Source organism: Aquarana catesbeiana, linkage group LG05, assembly GCF_042186555.1.
Source record: "Aquarana catesbeiana isolate 2022-GZ linkage group LG05, ASM4218655v1, whole genome shotgun sequence".
NCBI lineage: Eukaryota > Metazoa > Chordata > Amphibia > Anura > Ranidae > Aquarana > Aquarana catesbeiana.
This window is the reverse complement of record NC_133328.1, coordinates 88347105-88365542: the sequence shown is the minus strand read 5'-3', so window position 1 is coordinate 88365542 and position 18438 is coordinate 88347105. Positions and strand designations below refer to the sequence as shown.

The following is an 18438-nucleotide window of genomic DNA, read 5'->3' as shown; positions in this document are numbered from 1 at the left end:
TTGACAGGCTTAGCTAAAGTATGTTTGATAGAACCCTGTACAAAAATCCCTATCACCCCTCCCCTCCTTATTTCATCGCTACTGAGATCTGCGCCATTCTAGGATAATACTTTCTGAAATTCAAAACAAGGCAGAATGCTAATTGCTTAACTGAGATCGGCTAGGCCATGGGTTCTAAAACTTTTTAATCTGACCCAAATTAAAAAAAAAAATTGTACTGGGACACCAGGGGGAGAAATATTGTAAAATGTCGGAAAAACCAAACAAATATGGCGGCATAATAAAGTAAAAAAAAAAACAAAGTCAAGTATAGTTTGCAATGTTTTCTTGTTTGTAAAGCAGAAACGTGAAAACCCAACAAATTAAGAATAAAACAACAATTATCATTCGAAACAGAGAATAGATTTCTCAACATTATTCCAATGTAAATGTATATATATATATATACAAAAACATTTTAAGTTGAACACCAGGCAGATTTAAAAGGCACACATTAATGTGGCTCTTTATTCATTAATACATAAGTAAATATTTTTGTTTGTTTTTTTTTTTTTTTTTTAATTCAGGTATTTTAAGTACCAGAGTATGACTTGTTATCAACCTCTTGCAGTTCCTTTACAGCAGAGCTCAGACCTTGTCTGCCTGTTTGTTTAGTCTATGGGGAGGCTGACGTAAAAGGATTTGCGTCATTTTATATCCAGTTACCTCTGAATACATCTAGGTGTGAAAAAAAAAATGAAATAAAACTCACATCCTTTTCCGTGAAGAAATGCTGTAGAGTTAGAATGCTTTCAAAAAAATATTTAAATTGTTTATTTTTTTTTTATCAATTTACAAAATGCTAAGTGAGCAAACAGAAAAAAAATCTAACTCAGATCAATATTTGGTGTGACTACCCTTTGGCTTTAAACGAACTTCAATTTCTACACATGCATAAACTCAGGGATTTTGTAGCATTAGAGTCAAGTGTATGATTAACCAAATACGCCAAGTAGGAGCTAATGATCATCAGTTTCATACGTAGGTAGAATTATAGTCATTAACTAAACAAAAAATTGTTTAGGAGGCTTAACACTGGTGAGGAACAGCCAAACTCTGCTACTAAGGTTAGGTTGTGGAAGACAGTTTCATGTCACAGGTCACACCATGGCAAGACTGAGCACAGTAATATGACACAAGATAGTTATACTGGATCAGCAGGGTCTCTCCCAGGCAAAGATTTCAAAGCACACTCGGGCTTCAAGATGTGCTGTGCAAGCTTTTTGAAGAAGCACAAAGAAACGGGCAACACTTGCCTTCGTCATCCAGGGATGTCCAGCAGTGCCATCAGCACAGAACTGGCAGAGACCAGTAGGACCCAGGTATACCCATCTACTGTCTGGAGAAGTCTGGCCAGAAGTGGTCTTCGTGGAAGAATTGTGTTCCAAAAAGCCATACCCCCGACTTGGAAACAAGACTAAAGGACTCAACTATACACAAAAACACTGGGGTGCAGAAAAATGGCAACAGGCGCTCTTGACTGATAAGTCAAAATCTGAAATATAAGGGCTGATGAGTGTTTGCAGGCAGCAGTGAAGCATGGTGGAGGTTCCTTGCAAGTTTGGTGCTGCAATAGGCAGGAAGATACTTATCCATCATGCCATACCATCATGGAGGCATGTGACTGACTCCAGATTTATTCTGCAGCAGGACAACAATCACAAACATACAGCGAATGTCATTAGGAATTATCTTCAGCGTAAAGAATAACAAGGAGTCCTGAAAGTGATGGTTTGGCTCCCACAGAGCTCTGATCTCAGTATCATCGGGTCTGTCTGGGATTACATGAGAAGACAGAAGGATTTGAGGTACCCTACATCCACAGAAGATCAGTGGTTAGTTCTCCAAGATGTCTGCAACAAACCAATCTGCCGAGTTCCTTCAAAAACTGTGTGCAAGTGTATCTAGAAAAATTTATGCTGATTTGAAGGCAAAGGGGTGGTCATTCCAAATATTTATTGGATTTCGATTTCTCTTCTGAAAGGAATTGATTAGGGGTGGATGGCGCTACCTTATCAGGGTACCTTGATTTATAATTTAATGAACCTCAAAAGGAACCAGAAACTATATAATAATAAATACACACCTTTATCCCTCATTAGGTAGTGGATCTAAATGTCCACCGTTACCTGAGTGAACTGTAATAGCAGGTCAGTCTCATACCTACATGCAGGTGTACACCATGTGATTAATCAACACAAATTAAATAGGTGACAATTGATAAAAAAATAAGTGACAATTGATAAAAAAATCAATAGTGACAACCAGACAAAATAAAGTTAAATAAAACACCACAGTACAAACTTATATTAATCCCCAAATGTGTCCAAATGTGCTTATAAGCAAAAAGGTGAATTTGAATAGTCCCAACATTAGACATATAGTGCAGGGTTGCACATTAAATAATATAAAACTGATGGAAAAATAATGAAAATTGATGAACAACTTAGTGGAAAAAATTTTTTTGATGAAAAGAATATATATATATAGTGTAAAAAGTATAATAAAGTCCAATAGCAGGAAATGAAAACGTCTGTAATCGGTGACTTTCGTGAAAACAGCTGATCAAATCCAGTGACTTGCGGTGCTCCCCCTCAAAGATCCCCACTCACCAGCTCCCTGCACCCCTGCAGGGGTAATAGGCATGTAATAGTAGGCACCAGTAAGATGTGTATGGGTCATCAGGGTCCACCGCTCCAGCTGTGAGGTCTCCTTCAGTGTATCCTCCTCTGCTACTTCTTCCAGCAATGTCTCCTCTCTACTTCCGGAAGTAGAGAGGAGACATTGCTGGAAGAAGTAGCAGAGGAGGATACACTGAAGGAGACCTCACAGCTGGAGCGGTGGACCCTGATGACCCATACACATCTTACTGGTGCCTACTATTACATGCCTATTACCCCTGCAGGGGTGCAGGGAGCTGGTGAGTGGGGATCTTTGAGGGGGAGCACCGCAAGTCACTGGATTTGATCAGCTGTTTTCACGAAAGTCACCGATTACAGACGTTTTCATTTCCTGCTATTGGACTTTATTATACTTTTTACACTATATATATATATTCTTTTCATCAAAAAAATTTTTTCCACTAAGTTGTTCATCAATTTTCATTATTTTTCCATCAGTTTTATATTATTTAATGTGCAACCCTGCACTATATGTCTAATGTTGGGACTATTCAAATTCACCTTTTTGCTTATAAGCACATTTGGACACATTTGGGGATTAATATAAGTTTGTTCTGTGGTGTTTTATTTAACTTTATTTTGTCTGGTTGTCACTATTGATTTTTTTATCAATTGTCACTTATTTTTTTATCAATTGTCACCTATTTAATTTGTGTTGATTAATCACATGGTGTACACCTGCATGTAGGTATGAGACTGACCTGCTATTACAGTTCACTCAGGTAACGGTGGACATTTAGATCCACTACCTAATGAGGGATAAAGGTGTGTATTTATTATTATATAGTTTCTGGTTCCTTTTGAGGTTCATTAAATTATAAATCAAGGTACCCTGATAAGGTAGCGCCATCCACCCCTAATCAATTCCTTTCATTATTTAACTCACCCCTTTGGGGGTAAGTGCAAGAGGAGGCTGCAAGCCTCTAGGTCCGTGAGCGCGGAAACCCTTCCCTTATTTTTATTCGATTTCTCTTCTGTTCAGTTACTTTCCATTTTGTTAATTGATAAAAATAAAATATTAACACTTCTATTTCTGACAGTATATATATATATATATATATATATATATATAATGTATTTATTTATTTATCTTGTGTGTAGAATGAATTATGGTGATCTAGACACAGTAAACATGTAGATACTTCAGATCTTATAGCTTGGAGGTCACTAGAATATTCTGTTGTATGGCGGTGTTGAGGCCTCAAGTAACCATATCGCTTTTTGTTGGAACTTCATTGTTCAGGTTGTTGTTTTCTGCCGCCACATAAAGTCATAGTTTCTGAAGGTTATCTTCAAAATACATATGGAGTGTTTTGGAATCCCCTAGAAATGACTTTATTACCTTATCTGTAATCCTAATTGATGTTTCCAAACAAATGAAACACCTTATCTGACCCCAACTTTGTCTTCTGTGAATCTTCAACCTGATTTGCAGGCACAGGCTTTAACAGTTCTTTTGTACCCACTCTGTGGAGGTGCAAAAACTAATAATGGCTCTAGGTGTTATTTACAGGTTTTTCTCTCTAGTAGGTGCTAATTGGATGGTAGTCTTTAGTATTTAAATGTACGTATATAAATTAATTAGCCTTTTCACTTTCCCTTTTTTGTGTTTGATTTCACCTAAGTGAATTGTAATTCTAAATTAATTTACATGAACAGTGGCACAACAATGATGACTGGAAATTCTAAACTGACAGATTTCCTCTGGTGTACCACTATAAACCCATGAATGTTTAAATTCTTCTGATCCAGCATAAACATTATGAAAATCAGGCTTAAACATGATTGAGCGTGTGCGAAGTGCAATGATCAATAGCAACCAAGCAGAATTTATTTTAGTGAAATAAGTCCAATACAAGATGGAATGTGTGGCTTGGTGCTTTGGATATTGTACTTTGTATTTAGCGCTTGCCTCTTTGCACTAGCCTGTGAAAGGTTTCTATTATTTAGATTTCCTTCACTGCATTCTGATTGGGTATTCTGGTCATAGTAATGGGTGATTGACGAATGCTGCAGCTTACTGGGCCACTTTTCCAGCGATACTCAGGACCAGACTGATGTCTTGCACGCTGGCACAGTATTTCACATATAAATATGAAGAGCTCCACACAGGTATCATCTCAATTCAGAACATTCCTGCTCTGGCATAAAGTGACATTTCAAATTCCTACCATATCTTGGAATGAATCACTAACTCTAGTGTATGTTGGTTACTGGATTGTCACTTATCGATTTCTACAGAAAATTCTGTTGACCTTTAAAACATTCCAGATGGGCCCAATAATTTTTATAATGTTTCCTTTGACTCAGACATACACTAAATATACATATACTCAGGTATACAAGTTGAATTTTTTTTTTTTTTCGTTCAACCAGCAGGGTGAACAAAAAAGACTCACAGATCTCCATATCCACACAAATGATGTAGAGGCAGGGATCTCCCCCCTGCTGTGCTATTGTATTCTGACAGGGGGGACTCCCCCTGTCAGAATACACAATCGGCTCCACAGCCATTAGCTGCAAGCGCTGATCAAATTCTGTTTTTTCAGCATGACTGTTTGACAGAAGCTAGGTGTTAGAAGCTGGTCGACTTTTGGTATGTGTAAATCCACCTTAAAAAGCAGGGTGGTACAATTAAAGGGGCTCCATGACCTTTCTTTGAAGCATGTGGTAATGTCAATTGGGACAATGGTGTAGTTGATCTTAACAAAGTATACCTAAAACATAGACAATTAGCAGAAAAGCTGTTAGCATCAGTCAGTATACTACCAGGGACCAGGGCTGAGGACAGACATTGTCAAAGAAATTCACTTTAACCTTTTTTTCCCCAGGTAGCTGTGCCTATGCACAATTACTTTATAAATTTAATACAAATTTCTAAAACATGTTAGAGTGGGCAGTCTCTAGGTGGGGGCCATTGCAATGGTTACTGCTTGAATAAAGATTTGAATATATGACGTCATCAGAAGCTTGTAGGGCATTTGGTTTGCCTTAAGCCCAACATTTAATTTCTGGGAGACAGAGGAAACTTATGCTTTTGGGCTCGTTTACACTTGCTTTAAAACAGGGCTTCAGACACGCTTTGTTAAAGCTCTCTTAACACCAGGCAAAGCCCCTGTCACTAAATAAAATAATTAGCTTACAGTCCTGTTTACATCTTGTGTTTGCTTTGCTTTCGGCTTTGCTTCAAAAATATACCCATGTTGCTTTAGTGGTGCTTCAAAGCATCTTCAAGGCCTCCATAGAAGTCTATGGCAAAGCTGGCTTGAAGCACCTGCAGCTTTTGAGAGGCTTTAATTCAGCTTTAGTTTCACTTTGTTTTGGAAAAATTGCAGGTATTAGATACCAACACTCACACAGGACATCTGCCAAGCTTCAGCAAAGCTTCAAAAGAGCATCACTGAAGCTTCACCAAAGCATCACTGAAGCATCAAAACACATCATAAAAGCTTGTTGAAGCGGTTGAAGCTGAAGCTTTGAAGCGTTGAAGCTGAAGCAAGTGTAAATGAGCCCTTATAGCGGAAGATGATTCTCAAATTCGCAGTAATACTATGTTAGGCTAGTTTAAACTTGCTTCAAAACATGGCTTCGGACAGGCTTTCTTAAAGCTCTCTGAATGCCAGTCAAAGCCCCTGTCATTAAATAAAATGGTTAGCTCACAGTCCTGTTTACACCTTGCATTTTCTTTGCTTTGCTTCAGCTTCGCTTAAGAAATTATACCCCATGTCGCTTTACTGGTGCTTCAGAGCATCTTCAAAGCCTCCATAGAACTCCATGACAAAGCTTGCTTGAAGCTCACATGAAGCACCTGCAGCTTTTTAGAGGCTTTAATTCAGCTTTAGCTTCGCTTTGTTTTGGAGAAATTGCAGGTATGAGATATCTACACACACGCAGGGCATCTGTAATACTTCAACAAAGCTTCAAAAGAGCATCATGGAAGCATCCCCAACGCTCCACCGAAGCATCATGGAAGCTTTATCAAAACACCACGGAAGCTTCATCGAAGCACCACCGAAGCAAAAACACATCATAAAAGCACGTTAAAGCGGTAGACGATTTAATGTGTGTTGAAGCCAAAGCAAATGTAAATGAGCCCTTAGGCATAAAGGGTTAATATCAAAGTGCTTGCCAGGATGACCAGAAGCTCTGAAGGCAATGAATCTAATCACAGATAGGGGGGATGCAATGAAGGTCTGTAATAAGTATCTGATGTCAGTTTAATGCATCTGATGTCAGTTCATTGCATCTGAGGTCAGTTCTTTTGGAATGAAGGCATCAGAAAACCTTTTTAGTGGGACCTTCCTGGTCTCAGGCCCCAAAGAAGCAGTGTGGTCTGCTATGCCCATAGTTACACCATTATAAAGAAGCAATTTTACCCCAATCCACACACACATCAAATACCCAATCAGCATCAACATAAAATGTTGAAATAGAAATTCTCCTGAAGCTGATTGGGAATTGGAGGAAAGCACAGGCTAGAGTGAATTGTGGTAAACTTGTCTCTAAGTATTTTGGTATCCTCTTAAATGGACTCTCTCTGAATAAAAAGACCATTTGCAATTGAGTCTTTTAGGGGTTGATTTACTAAAACTGGAGAGTGTAAAATCTGGTGCAACTGTGCATGGTAGCCAATCAGCATCAGTTTCCTAAATGAAGCTTTGACAAAAAAAAAAAAACTAGAAACTTCTATGCAGAGTTGCACTAGATTTGGCATTCTCCAGTTTTAGAAAATCAACCCTTTAGCTTCTGAATTAATGATACAATGTAATACAAAACTCATGGGTGCTGCCATGCTGACTAACCTGTAGTGTGGGACAGTCTGGTACAATGCTGCTTTTATGCAGTGTTGGAAAAATACAGTACAATGCAGTACAATGCAGTACAATGCAGTACAATGCAGTACAATACAGTACAATGCAGTACAATACAGTACAATGCAGTACAATGCAGTACAATACAGTACAATGCATACACACATTAGAAATGACTCATTAGAGTCATTTCATTAGAAATGACTCCCCCTGTCAGAATACACAATCGGCTCCACAGCCATTAGCTGCAAGCGCTGATCAAATGCTGTTTTTTCAGCATGACTGTTTGACAGTCATGCTGAAATAATGCAATGCAGTACAATACAGTACAATGCATACACACATTAGAAATGACTCATTAGAGTCGTTTCATTAGATTAATACAAAACTCATGGGTGCTGCCATGCTGACTAACCTGTAGTGTGGGACAGTCTGGTACAATGCTGCTTTTATGCAGTGTTGGAAAATTAAATAAAGTGTCAAAATTGTGTGCTTGTCATTTCCTTTAAACTGACCTGGAAGCATAAAAAAAAATCTTATTTGTGTACATTTTTAATCCCATCACCCCCCCCCCCCCCCCCCATGTAGTGAGATAAGAAGGGAAGACATGTTTGTAGTTCAGTCAGTGTAACAACTATGGTTTCCTGCATAGATACAGTGGTTTCAGTAAATACTGTCACCCTAGAACAGGAAATGTACTATTTGCAGGGTTACTTGGTAAAACACAAGGAAAACAAGCCACTTCATAGAAGTACTGGTAAGAGGTAATACATTACATTTTTGTTTTTTAATTTTATAAACACTTTTAAACAACTACTATATGTTGCTTTACTAAACGTGCTGAAAAATTTCACCCTTTGAAATATTAAAGTGAATACTTACCCCTCCTGCTGGTTGCACCACTAAACATTTCTTCACTGTGAAGAAACTCTCCTCTAAAGTGTCTTCTGAAACCATTGCTTCCCAGGAGAGTTAATATGCTGTGTCCTGTGCAGCAGTCATTGGTTCCTCCTGATGACCTCCTGTGTTGGAAGTGACATGGAGGTCAGTGAGAGGGACCACTGAGCACTGTGTGTAACACTTTGAATCAACTCTCTGTAAAGTGCTGTTTTTTTTTAAACGCTTAAGCGGAGAATTTCTTGCCATTGTATTGCCATTCAGAGGCATGAGCCATTATCCTAGCAAGTTTAGTAAAACTTCTCTTTAAGTTACTTTAAGTTCTAGTTAACAATAAAAAAAAAACATTTTGCTCCTTAGCATGTTTTAAGATAATTCAAGTTTAAGTCTTTAATTTTTATTACAAAAATGTTTTTGTTAATTAAAAAAAAGCCTTTACAAAAGTACATGAACCATTCTATTAAATTAATTTATGTATAATGTTCATAGTCATATAATCTGAATTTTCAATGATTTTTCAACATTAAATACAAGCAAGCTGTGCATAGCACACTTTATTTCTATAAAACTATTAAAGCTATTACAAAGTATTCCAAAAAATACATTTTAGTAAATTTACAGCGGTTATTCAATTTATTAATGCAAATCAACAGTCTTCATCCACTGGAGGTCCTCATCTATGTGCGCTTTGTATTTTGTTTAAAAAATATGACTTTCTAATAAATTCTTTGCAGGTAAAATGACAAGATTCCTACTGTGTCAAAGAGAAAACAAACTGATAAAAAAATTGAATTTTGTGTAACAGTCTGTGAGTTAGGTGAATGTGACCAGATGCAAGTTTATACAAATGAAAAAAAAAATATTAAAACATAAAAAAACAGACATAGAATATGCGATAATGTTACGTTGTGAAACTATTTAAATTAAAATAATATATTCTCGTATTGTACACTATTTCCAAAAAATAAAAGAAAAGAAATGCAGTTCAGTAAGTATTGATCTCTGAAAAACAAAATTCTAATTTACAATTCTGTGTATAAAAATATAATTTACTGACCCCCCACTGAGACAAGTCATTTCTCACAATTATTTAACACTTTCAGTGACAGCCAGGCCAAGTAAAACCCCTTATGGACACCTACAATGGAGGTCTGTCAAAGATGGTGAGGGAAAGACAAAAGTAACGAAACAGTACTAAGGGGTAGATTTACTAAAGATAGTATCTTTTTATTCCAGAGTTCTGACCAGCACCTGTGCTTTCAAAGACCAGATTGCTATTTGTATCTTTATCTTTACCTGGTAACCCTTTGAAAGGAACATGAGTTTCCTAAGTTGAAGTAAAAGTTGTACCTTTGAGTAAATCATCCCTTAGAGTTAAGACAACTCAACACGTAGAAAAATAGAATCTGCTTTGTTAACTTAGAATCAACACAGAGAACTTTCACGAGTTCACGGAAAGTTCGCAAGACAATAAATTATCAAAGAAACTAGTTAAGGCTTCTTGTATATCCCGTTCATATTTAACATCTAATCGAACAACACACAAATAAATATTCAGCAGAAGAGAACAAAAAGAAAGTAAAGTACAATGTGATGCAAGAATAAAATAATACAAAAATAATAATAAGGACAAAGAAATGTGGGATGGGGTTCCTTAGTGTCTACTTTGGACTGTCCTACATTAAAAATAAATGTCTTAATATAATGACTGAGGAATGTTTCAACTGGACCTCGTTGACATTCCCAGTGGATGAAGAGAATCATTATCCAAGATCCAAGTTCCTAACTGGTAAAGGAGTTGTGAGTACCAATGGATGCCTTCAACATGAAGGTATGTGGAAGGTGGGTTGTAGTAGTCTTTGGGGGAAAAGTAGGAGAAAAGTTTAAAGGCAAATCTGAGCGGGGCAAAAGCCATGTGTGCCCAGCTATGTTCTTCAATGACTGCATAACAAGAGGCCAGGAAACCATCAATGACCACTGTTCCATGAGAGGTCACAGGAGCATAAGCTCCAATGTCTTCTTCTAGGTGGACCTTGTCCACTGTCACCACCTTCAGATCCATCATCGTATGATCAGCTAGAAACACCTGATCTCCTGGTTTTATGTTGCTGGCAAAAACAGACTTGAAAGACCTGGTGCCATTAGCTGAGCTCTGTAACACGAAGATAAGATGGGCAGCTGTCAGTCGGATGCTCTGCTTGGGTTCAGGGGTCTCAATCACATAGAAGACCTTTTTCACACTCTCCTGTTTGTCCAAGAAGGTGAGGAAGTCACTGTAGACCAGCTTCCCCTCCTCATTTGCTGCTAGCACGCGATCCCCTGGCCTTAGGTCCTTCAATGCCTTGGTACCACCACCTTCCAAAGAGACGCTAGCATTAGCAGGAAAGCAACCACCGGATTTTGCAGCCACCGAGTTTTCTTAAACAGAAAAAAAAAAAGATTAACAATGCTAAATATTTTATTTAAAAACTTCACACATTGCTATCATCACACATGCTAACAATAGCAAACCCCATTTAAAGACAGGGTGCTTTGGTTGGGATTGTTTCTTAGGTCCAGTTACATACAGTATATGCTATCTATTCAATCATCTCTTTAAACTATGTTGGACTCCATCAGTTCTGGAGCTGAAAGTTTCACCACTCCATGCTTTGTTAATACTGTCTTTAGATGTACATACTTTATATTAACGTGTACTGATTTGCCCAACAAGAAATCACTGCACTACCTGCTTAGAGTTTGCATGTTTTTCTTGTGCTTCATGGGTTTCTTCCAGGTACTCCACTTTCCTCTCACACTCCAAGTACATGCTTGTAGGTTAATTGACTCCTATTTAAATTGGCCCTAGAATGTGTAAGTCAGAACGTGAGTTAGGGTCCTTAGATTGTAAGCTCCTTGAGGGCAGGGACTGATGTGAAAGTACAATATATATGTAAACTGCTGCGTAAAATTGTTGGCTCTATGTAAATACCTGTAATAAATGAAAAAAATCTGCTGGAGGACTATAAAGCCAAGCTTGTCAAAGTTCAATTAATAATGTTTTTTTGCTAAGTATTGTTACTTTTCTAAAGTTTGAGCCTACAACATTGACCAGCATTTCCTGCTTCAAGTACCATGAATGCCTGAGACTGTGCAAGCAGTAGTAATTAATCTAGCATTGTAAAGGGACGTAGCTAGTTCATGATTGAATGGCTGAAATTTACAAAACATAGTTTGCTGTGAAATGACCACTCTTGCCCTTGTTGAAAATTCATCAACATTGGCCTCTGATTGACTCCAATACATTTTAATGAATGCTGGTGAAACAATATAAAATTAGTGCTAAGCAAAACATTTTTATTTTACAGACATTCATTGAAATGCATTAGTCAATTAATGGTTAATTTTTGGAACATTTGGGTAAAAGTGGTAGCTTGGAGTAAACTCACTTTTGCAAAAATCTCATAAGGCTGGGTGCACATCTAAGCCGCATGTGGCTCACAGCAAGGGTCCGGTGCATCCCCATTCACCATCTCAGGTCCATTTTCAGCCCTAATTTTTGGCTGAATTCAGGCCTGAAATAGACCAAAAGATGCACAGGACCCGGTGCAAATTTACACCGGAGCCACATCGGAGATATGTAAACCAGCTCTATAGAGAGCCAGTCACAATCTCCTGCTATTGCAAATTCGCACTAGTGTGAACCCAGCCTTATTCATTCCCAATGTTACAATGCAGTGCCTGGGTGGCATTATTTCTGCATAGCAGCTCCATGTTAAACCTGCCTATAAAGCAACTATAAGCCAACAAGTTCCAACATTCACTCCCTTTGACTAAAACATGAGTGTGATTTACCCAGGAGCCAGTTTTTAGGAAAATGTTGAGGTTGATTAACTGAAGGCAAATAAGCTTAAACTAAATTAACTTAATAACTTTACATGGGAATTTGCACTTTGTAGGGGGATTTTTCCCTAACTTAGTGAATGATGAGAAGCTCTGCTGACTTACCTCATCCAATCATGTGCAAGAAAAAAAAAAGTGCAATTTGTTTTCCCTGCACATGAGTGAGTATTCTCTGCAAAGTGAAATTTCACTGCATTCACTAAACTAAATCAACCATTTAGCTTTAGATTTTTCCCTACAAACAGCTAAGCAAATGCAGGGGGGAAATAATAGCGTAACCTGTATGAATGTTTGGGGCAACTTGGATTCATGGGGCTAAGTAGAGAAATGACTCCTTTATTAAATCATATAATATAATGAGAACTGATGTTCTATGATGGACGGGAAGTTGTGCATGTTTTGCCAATGATTCTAAAATTCCCAAGGACTATTATTTCTGTGAACAAGTCTCAGTAAGAATTAAAAAGAAGTAAAAAAAAAATCTCAAGTCATTTATACCTGTCTACCATCTGTGTTAAGAAGCAATCGACTAACACATGCAGTAGGTATTTTCATTGTATTACAACTTTAACTGCTTTATCTTGGGTCATGCTAGATAATTCAACATGATCCAAATTATTTGTGTTCATGTATAAGTGTAATTAGCATTATGGGTGAAATTCAGCTATACATGGGTAAAAAAGATGAAAGTGACCAAGATGAAAAGGGAAGTTGCTGTTGGTAGCAACCAATTAAACTTTAGTTGTCATTTGCCATGTTTGAAAAGCAAAAGAAGCAACCAAGTTGGATGTTGAGGTAACACCACTGTGACTTTCGTCCATATGCATAGTAGGTCCTTCCTGATTTCACACTTGTATTTATCTCTGATCACTGATGACTTGTGAAGTGGAAAGGTTCCCTGCCAAACTCCTTTTCCTCCTTACGCTTAAGTGTTACAATGATTTCTTAAACCAACACTTCAAGCTGCTGCTTCGTTACTGTAACGCTAATGGTTCTCTCGGGAAGAACTAACAGGGTGAAAATTTAGTTTTTATTGATCTGCTAACATCTTTATCACTTTCAGTGAACAAATTAAACAAACTGCAAAAAGATGGGAGAATTGCTGCAGCAGGAACCGACCACAAACAAGCTGTGCATTTTTTTCTTCTTACGTTTGTGCTACTGTTCTGTCCCATGGAGATGGTCCTCAGAGACAGAACAGCTTTGTTTGCATATTTTGGGGGCTGTTGAATAGATCCCAGCCTGTACAGCCACTCTACAAACACACTAGTGGATTGCCTGAGGTGTGAAGATTGAGTAGCCTCTTGTTTGGGTTCCCTAATTAAAATCCAATTGTCATTCTGATTCCTGGAAGAAAATGGAGGCACTCTTGGAAAAAAAGGATGCTTCATTTTTCTTCCCAGCTCCCCTATTTACTCAGGTGCAGAAACTCTCTCTGCCAATTCACACACACATACACTCCAAAATCCAAGAGGCACTATTTGCACAGGGCAGACACTTTCCAAGGCACTCAAACGCCTTTGAATTTTAAATGTAATGGTTTTTCTGCTGTGAAGACCACCCTGCCCTGGCAGTGATAATAATTCTGATCTCTGGGGCCCATTGTCCACTGTCATAAGTTCAGTAAACAAGATATCTTAAAGAATCTTCCTGCTTGGAACTATGGACTTTAATCTCCTCATCGTATTCTTCAGCATGAAGGGGAGACAGGACAATGGCAGGCTAGTTTTAAGCTGCAGGAATCCAATATTTGCTCTTGAATTGTGGATGGTGCAGTCACACGACCTTACATGGCACTGCAAACCATCAAGAGTAATGCCATAGATATAGGATGAAACTTGGAAGATGCTAGCACTCAGATGTTGGCAGCTTCATTGTTAATCATATGAGAAGAACATTTCAAGGATTGACCAAATCCTGACAAATTCAAATAATGACATCTTTTTCTGAAAAAAAAGTTTTGGATTTGCCTGAATGTGTTCAGGCAGTTTTTTCTGATCTGCAGCAAATTACACAATTCACAAATCTCTATTCCATTAAGTCACTAAAGCTGGTGAAATGCAGCCGGTTCAATAGAGACTGGCCGAGATTTGAGCCATTTGTGGGCAGGCTGATTCCACCCAAGTCGATCCATTGATCATCTTGGGTACAACCAGCCTGTTGGATTTTTCACGTTTTATTACTGTCAGTGGTTATAGCTGTTAGCAATAATCATTGCGTTCTGCCGGCTGAACACAATACCAATGGGAAAATCAAGCAATTTCCATAAATTCTTCCACCTGTGGTGGAAGGAAATACAATTAAATCATACTTGACCTGCTTAAGGCTTTGTGTAAAGCGCCCACAGGAAAACGCAAAACGCTGCAAACGCTGCGCAGTTTTCCCATGTTTTTTGCCGCTCCTGCAGCCAGCGGTCAAAACGGTCCTATCCTGAACGTGATATTTCCTTGTTCAGGAGATGGAGGTTGAAGCTCACATAAACGTGGCAGCTCCTAAACTCTGCTAAAAGCCTATGTGTACATTAACACATAGGCTTTTATGCAGTTGAGTATAGGAGCTTTGGCAAAAAATGCCAAAAGCTCCTAAACTCAAGTTTAGGAGCTGCCAGTGTAGGCTTAGTGTACATGAAGCCTAAGTCTGTCTGATCACAATTCACTTTGGCTCATCTCTATCCACAGTACATGGGTTACTATATGGTACAAGCCTACCTCTATGTACAGGCAACTTTTTAGAAAATTTATGTCAGGGAAAATTTATGCCCCGTACACACGGTCGGATTTTCCGATGGAAAATGTCCGATCGGAGCGTGTTGTCGGAAATTCCGACCGTGTGTGGGCTCCATCGGACATTTTCCATCAGATTTTCCGACACACAAAGTTGGAGAGCAGGAGATAAAATTTTCCGACAACAAAATCCGTTGTCGGAAATTCCGATCGTGTGTACACAAATCCGACGGACAAAGTGCCACGCATGCTCAGAATAAATAAAGAGATGAAAGCTATTGGCCACTGCCCCGTTTATAGTCCCGACGTACGTGTTTTACATCACCGCGTTCAGAACGATCGGATTTTCCGACAACTTTGTGTGACCGTGTGTATGCAAGACAACTTTGAGCCAACATCCGTCAGAAAAAATCCTAGGATTTTGTTGTCGGAATGTCCGAACAAAGTCCGACCGTGTGTACGCCCTATTACTGATGCATATTAGTGTTTGAAAAACATTGTCCCTGCAAATAGTATTTAAAGTGGACCTGAATTAAGTGAAGATGTTTTTTTATTTAATATAGAATGTCTTTTGTTATCATATCCTCCTAAAAAAAATAGCAGTGAACCTCCTGTCATGTGCCTGTGCCCTCAACCTCATAGCTGGATATCTGCAATGTGAAATCATCTGAGGCACTGGTGTATCTATATGCAAATCTCACAAGGTTTTGTGATATCAATAATATGCTATTTACTGCGATCCTTGCTGGAGAGGAATCTGTACCAAGGACTTACGGAGAAATGTTTCCTGCTCCTACTTCATTCATTCTGTGTATATTGGATTTCTGAACCTCTTCTGCTACAGCTTCAATATTTCTCTATCACTTTTGATATGAGGAAGTAAAGCCCTGCCAAGAAGGCCACCTCTACACTAAGACATGGTATGGAACAAGGGATAGTAAGAAAGTAATGGCAAAAGATCTGCTCTACAGAGACCATGACCCAAACCCTTGACTGGTCCTTTTTTGAGGCTCCTTCCCTAGTTCAGATCTCCTTTAGTCATAAATGTTCATGGAAGAAGACATTTTCTGTGATTACATATGCAGGCCTTTTATAACTACTGCATAGTATTTGCGACTTGCTTAACCTCTTATCTCCCTACAAGTCAATCAGACAGGTTATGTCTGGTTTAAAATCATGGGCAATGCTGGCAGTACTAAGAGATCATTACCTTGGCCGAGGATCTCAGAGCAGTATATTTTTTATTCATTCCAAGCTAAAGACATAATGTGATTTGGTTATGCTGACAGCTACCCTGTTGATTCATGTTAAGTATGAATGATAGGTCCACTTTAAATACTATTAATAGTCTACAAACCTTAACAAACAATTTGAGGAAAAGTAATTTGGCAAGGTTACATCTTTTTGTACTTTTGATTGATATATTTAAATTTAACTACCCGGCCTCCTTTTAAAAATGCTAGTTGCCTGGCTATGTCTGGCTTCAAACTTTTAGAGTTACTGACCTGGAACAAGCATATAATGGGTGAAGTCAGGGAAAAGTCAGATCCCCGGATTTGTATACTTGTTACAGGACTGTAAATCAGAACCCACACACTGAAGACATTCAACACCAGGTAAGCTTTATTGCAATGACAGCACACCACTCACTTCCACACAAAGCCATGCCCCTGACATGTTTCACCCACAACAGGGTTTACTCATGGGGAAACCCAATGATTAAGCCCTGCTGCAGGTGAAATATGTTGGAGGCGTGGCTTTGGGTTGGAGTAGGCAGTGTGCTGTTATTGTAAAAAGCCTGAAGTTGAGTATCTTTGGTGCACGGCCCATTATTTGGTTGGTGAACTACAGTGAAGAAGGAACAGACTCCAGGACCTTGGCACCTGGCTGATTGCAGAGAATCAAAGTGGATACAGGCTGACCTGTGAGCAGTGAATGGGGTTGAGTTCATCATCAGAAATATTAGGTTAGCTTAAAGTAGCTGTTAAGCCACTGTCATATCCTCATATAATCTTCTGTGTTTCCTAATCCTGTGTGCCCCTGTCTCTGTGTTTCATAAAAAAATGCCGTCTATACCTGATTTCAGAGCGCCGATCACATGACCAGCCGCCTCTCCCCTCTACCGATCTGACAGCTAGAGCAGGAGGGGCCGAGAATCCCCTGCTTACGTTAGTCAGGACGAGAGGAGGAGAGAGGCGGCCGGGCACGTGAGCACCAAGCGGCGCTCTGAAATCAGGTATAGACGGCATTTTTTTGTAAAACACAGACACAGGGACACACAGGATTAGGAAACACAGAGGATTATATGAAACATTAAAAGTTATTTCAACCGCAGGATGGGAGGGGTGGGCACTGTCCCGAGCTGACAGGCAGGGAGGGAGGGGGGAGAGAAGAACAGAGGTGGACAGGTGAGCTGCGGATGACGGAGGCACGTAAACTGAACTGGTATCGGGGGCTCAGCAGCCATGATAAACCGTGGTCAGTTTACAGGGGGAAGGCAGAACCTGGCAGGATCAGCCAGGTATTTCAGGTGATACAGGGGGCCAAATTACACAGCACAAGCACTTTTTTAGGGTAACAAACGCTTTAAAGCCCAATTAAAACTGTGCTAGAAAATACATATATTTATAGTATGCAATATAATATATATGTATATGGAATAGTGAGGCGCATATATGTTGAAAGATATTTCTATTTATGGGCTTCACTTTGTTGGTATATGTGGTGCGGATATTTATTTGTGCACACATATACAGATCCGTTATATGAGAAGTATAGGGGGCGTAGTATTTAAACATGAAAGCGATACAGGCAGTCAGTGTCAGTTCGCTCTGTTGTCTAGTGTTTCTATATATAGTTCATATGGTATAGCGATTTATGTAAGGGATTACCGTGTGTGCTATGTTAGTATACTTAATGCACTTATTGGTGACAACATCAGTCCATGTTATTGTTTCATCTAACCCCTGCTCTGCACCGCCGTCTAGTTCTTAACCTAATCCATATAGCGGGGACCCGAGATGTGCGCAGGCGCGAAGCGCGGCGTCATAGACGTAGGCGGAATATGCATATAAGGGGTGATTGATGGAGATTGCGGCCTATCCCATGAGTAAGTCAACTTGTGACGAAACATGTCGGGGGCGTGGCCGTGAGACGTGACACACAGTATTGCTATCCTTACGGAGGGAGAGAGGTTGCGATTACACGGAGGCACGGAGGAGCATTCAGGGGGGTGGTGAGAGTGAACGCTGTGCGCCGGCACACCTCGGGTCCGCCGTGACCAGTTGTTACAGTTTGGTTCCACTATATACAGTTTGAGGAGATTTGCACTTTATTTTTGGCTGATTTTTATCGTTTTAAATGTGAGTGTTGCATTAGAAGATTGCAGTGATTTTAATAAAGTGT

At 39.1% G+C, this 18438-nt stretch overlaps 1 protein-coding gene across 1 annotated transcript in view; it reads right to left on the bottom strand.

The window, feature by feature from the left end:
- Nucleotides 1–8956: 8956 nt before the first annotated feature.
- The window catches only part of SHH (sonic hedgehog signaling molecule), a 43312-nt gene continuing 33830 nt past the window's right edge, over nucleotides 8957–18438 (bottom strand). Inside the window, exon 3 of the mRNA XM_073629947.1 lies at nucleotides 8957–10846. Within this exon, the coding sequence (XP_073486048.1) occupies nucleotides 10149–10846 (698 nt within the window). The 3' untranslated portion in view covers nucleotides 8957–10148. The remainder of the gene's footprint in view (nucleotides 10847–18438) is intronic.